This window comes from Drosophila virilis, chromosome X (genome assembly GCF_030788295.1).
Source record: "Drosophila virilis strain 15010-1051.87 chromosome X, Dvir_AGI_RSII-ME, whole genome shotgun sequence".
Classification (NCBI taxonomy): domain Eukaryota; kingdom Metazoa; phylum Arthropoda; class Insecta; order Diptera; family Drosophilidae; genus Drosophila; species Drosophila virilis.
The window spans coordinates 25,222,501-25,226,895 of NC_091543.1; the positions used below are offsets into that span (position 1 = coordinate 25,222,501).

At 43.9% G+C, this 4,395-nt stretch overlaps 1 protein-coding gene across 1 annotated transcript; it reads left to right on the forward strand.

Annotated features, from left to right (window-relative positions):
• Positions 1–2,868: 2,868 nt before the first annotated feature.
• On the forward strand, positions 2,869–3,796 carry I-3 (Inhibitor-3). Its single transcript, XM_002055191.4, has one exon. The coding sequence runs from the start codon at positions 2,967–2,969 to the stop codon at positions 3,603–3,605; it is 639 nt and encodes a 212-aa protein (XP_002055227.1). The 5' UTR covers positions 2,869–2,966; the 3' UTR covers positions 3,606–3,796.
• Positions 3,797–4,395: the final 599 nt, after the last annotated feature.

A 4,395-nucleotide genomic window follows, 5' to 3' on the forward strand; every position in this document is an offset into this window, starting at 1 on the left:
ATTGCGATGGAAATGGCATTGAGAGTGGGAGTGGGAGTGGAATGTACGAAGGTGTGGGAGGCAGTGGGTATATGCCTTTATCAATTTTATCTGTGAAATATTTCCGAAACATTTGCCATTATATTTGCATTAGTAGCCACAGCTTCCGTTTTGCCGTTGCTTAACTCTGCTCTTGTATTTGCTGGCGGCGTCAGGATCCTCCTACTCGACACGCCAGTTCGACGCCAGTGAAAAGGAAAATGGCCAGTTGTATAAAAAAAAAAAAAAAAACGAAAAGGAAAGGCAAGCCAAAGCAAAAGGAGAGTGAAGGAATTGAAAGGAAAGGAAAGCCTAGACCAGAACTATATTCACTGTACGGTTTTTGTTGCTCTATTCCCAGGCGGAAACTGCTTATCACACATTTCCACACAGCCACGCAAATTCACACAAGTGCGGCAAACGAAATACAATGCAAAAAAAAAAAGGAAAAATTTGAGAAAATGGAGAAAAATACATACAACAAGATAAGAAAGCACGACGAAGATTAAATACTCTCTTAGGCTCTGTTGATATCTAAGCAGAATAGTTATAAATACTATGTATACTATATATACTATGTTTGTACATACTTTCTGATAAAGTGGCCTGATTCGACCTAAAAGCATAGTACTTACATGCACATCGACTCGCATACCGCTGCGGTTCATGAACATATATGCCTTATGCGGGCGAATGATGTCAGCTTCTATGCGTTACACATTTCATGTTCAAGCTAGAATATCCTCTAGAAAATAATAAGAATGAACGAAGAAAGAAAGTTTCGCTGTCCGAGGTGTAGAGTGGCTGGCCAGGAGCTGGTGAAGTTGCCGGAGGTAGCCTGCCTGCTGGTAAAGTAATAGCGCACAAAGAATGATGCGTAGACATGATTTCCGTGCGGTTGATTTCCCGCACTGCTCACAGCCTTCACGCAGCCCAAAGTTCTGCCTCTCTAACCCTCTATCCCCCTCTCTCACTCATCTTCTCACCCGCTGGCCATGCTGTTGCCTGCTGCAAAACTATTTGCTTGGGGATTTAGTTGCTGGTACCTTTTTGTGCGTATACGTAACATCTTATCTACATGTCTACAGTGGCTACCACTGCCAGCTCGTGTTGTGCCCGCTGCAGTCGTCGTCGTCGTCGTCGGCGTCAGCATCTAAGCTGGCAGCTGCCTGAATAAGCATGTAATTCATCTTATTCCCCAAAGACAACTCCGACGACGATAAAGACGCTGAGGCAAGTAGCGCAGGCGAAGCCTCAACCTGAGGCTACCAATTCTAGCTAGTTGCGTCTGCCGAACCGCCGGCTTGCTGCTGGATACAAGCCGGTGGCACAGGCTGAGGCACTGGTAAAGCCAACGGCGTTGCTGTTGTCGCGATGAGCGGGCGTCTCCATTGGGACACAAATGGCATGTGGCACAGCTCAGTGGGGCGCCGGATGGCAAGGCACGCGCCTCATTACTTTGAGTCGTTACGTGTCGAGTTTCAGCTCGAGTACTGGCTGCCCGTCCTCAACCCGCGCCCTACCTCACTGGCCGTTGAGCTCTTGCATAAAATGCGTAATGAATTTTAGATTTCATTTGAATGGCTGAGCGCAAAGTTATGGCCGGCAAAACGAATCAGGCACAATAACGCACCTTTTTCTTTTTGTGACCTATCACAAATTTAAATGCACTTTACCAGCAGCAAAACGTTTATGTCTATGGCCACAAAATAGTTTAAAATGTAGTCAGAGCAAAAACATTAGCAGAAAAACTTTCCAAAAATCTCTATTCTTTATTAATTGAACTTCTACAAAAGAACGTAGAAAATGAGTTTGACGTGAGTCGAAGTATAAGCAACACAAAATTGCGTATAATTTATTTATTTGAGTAAACTACAAAGCAGCTTACATTTTAAATAATCATTTGGCCTCTACGAATTTTAAGACTGATATCAAGCGTCCACAACTTTGTTTTATTTTCAGTTCAGTTCCTTTAATAAATAGTATACGTAAAACTAAAAACAACTAAAAACTTAACAGATGTGAATAATTTCGTTTGGGTGCGGGGTCTTTCAGACTCGAAAATGTTGCTGATTCTCTTTTTCAGCCTTAGACACATCATTTTTCTTTCTACCAACAACAAATGCAGGCAAAAAGGAAAATACGACAGATAAAAAAGCGAAATAAAAACTAAAAAAGAAAAAAAATACTAGCTAAGGGAACTGAAATTTTTTTTAAGTGCTTTTACAAAGTTCTTTCACCTCAAGTGGTCGCCGGACGCCCTGCCACGCCCCGAACCGTGCTAATATTATTTTGAACATTTATTTGCCAACGAAAAGCGAATCGAAAATTGCGGATGGGAGTAGCGTGTATGTGGTGTTTGTGAATGTTTGTGTGCGGCTGCAGAGGGGGCTATTGGCAAGGGGTAAATGGCTCACTCAATAAGAAAGGCGAACTGCAGCAGCAGCAGCAACAGACGGCTGGGGGCGTGGCAGTCAAATGCATTTTGGGTAAACATTTGTGGAGCGTGGTGGGCGTGGCTACTGGCTGCTGTCTGCCGGCTGCTGGCTGCTGGCTGCCGCCCAGCTGACGTTAATCGTGCACAAGCTTTTGGCAGCCAAACTGCGGCTGCGGCTTAGCTGATGCTGCTTGGCAAAGGTCAATAAACTGTGCGAATCCAAGCTGCTCCTCTGCAACCACTTTCGCAGCATAGAAAAGGTTAAAAACTGAGCTGGCTTTTTATTGAGGCCTCCGTTCGGAGACAAGCAATATACGAGCGAAATTTGAAACGTTTTACAACGCGAATTCTTGACTATTTTAATTTGTTTGTGCAAATTTGAACTTTTTGTCAGGTGTGTGTTACTGTTTCCCCGGGCATTTTCATTCATTACACGCACACACACTCAACTCTTGACAACTCTCGAAAACTCTCGACTACTCTCGACAAATCTTGACAAAAATCTTACAGTATGGAAGAGCAGCCACCTCAACCGATCGGCATGGATAGAGACAGCGCGACTATCATTGTGAATGGATCAGATGTTGTAGCGGGCTCATCTGGGACAAGCGTACTACCAGCTGTGCCAGATGATCGGCCCGGGGTATCGGGTGTACATTTGCTGCTCATGTGCTTGGATACAGAGCGTCATGTTACGTTCCATGAGGGTGTCATTGATAACGAGGGCATGAATCGGCGCAAATCCAAATGCTGTTGCATTTACAGGAAGCCGCATATCTTTGGCGAGAGCTCCTCATCATCGGACGATGAATGCGAGCATTGTTGCGGCCATCCCGAGGTGCGTCTACGTAATCGTCTAAAAAAACAGCAACGACAGCAGCAGCAACAGCAGCAGCAACAGCAACAGCAACAGCAGCAACAGCAACAGCAACAACAGCAACAACAACCGCAGCAGCAGCAGCAGCAGCAGCAGGGTAAGCTTTGCCAGTGCAAGTGCCATCATGGCAGCCAACATGCTGCCCCAGCTCAGGATGACCCCAAACAGGGCACTGAGATAGCTGGTGACACTGGCAGTGTCAAGGCCATTGCGGAACAGCCAATGCAGCCAAAAGCTCTTATTTCGGCAACCCCTAAGTCTATGCAGCTTTGATTCCCGCCGCAAGACGGCAACAACGACGGATTCAATCGACGCATGAGTCGATGTCATATTAAGCTTTAGCTTATTTCTTGTGCAATTTCGGATATTGTCTATGCTCCGTTTAAATTGTCTAGTTCCCACTCAACTGTATAGTTTGCTATCAATTGTTAAATTTATGATTAAATACCGCCATTTGACACGGATTTGGTGTAAGAACTTTCACGGCTCATCAAGGCGCTTTAATGCAAGCAGAGGCTTCTCACTTGTTATATTAATACAACTTTTGAAGCCGCCGTCTTACAGTCTAAAAAGTCCATATATCGCTCACAAATTAACAGACCAGTCCATACAAACATGTCCGCCTCTCTCTCTCTCTCTGTGTCTCTCTCTCTCTCGTCTTGGAGCTGGGTATAGGTTTGACATTCTACTGCAAGCCCAGATGCAATCTCTCAAAGAAAAGCTGCTTCTATTTTTAGTTATTCAGGCTATCTTGACTAAAATCGTTTACTTCTTTTAGACATCATTATTTTTCTCTTATCATATATATCTGTCATGGGAACGATCAGACAAGTATTGATTTCGTTTGTGAAAAGTTGTTCTCTGTTTTCAGGAGGATATATTGTCAAGTTCTTCTTACATAATGACAAAATCTGAGCACTATATCATTTACGTTCGGTTTTCGTTTGAAATATCTTTCTATTTATCCACAAATCGTAACCAAGCTCAGCAATTACTTATTTTTAATATATCTGCTAGATGAATAGTCGAACGGAAAGAAAGTTTGTGTTTAACCTCACGTCTA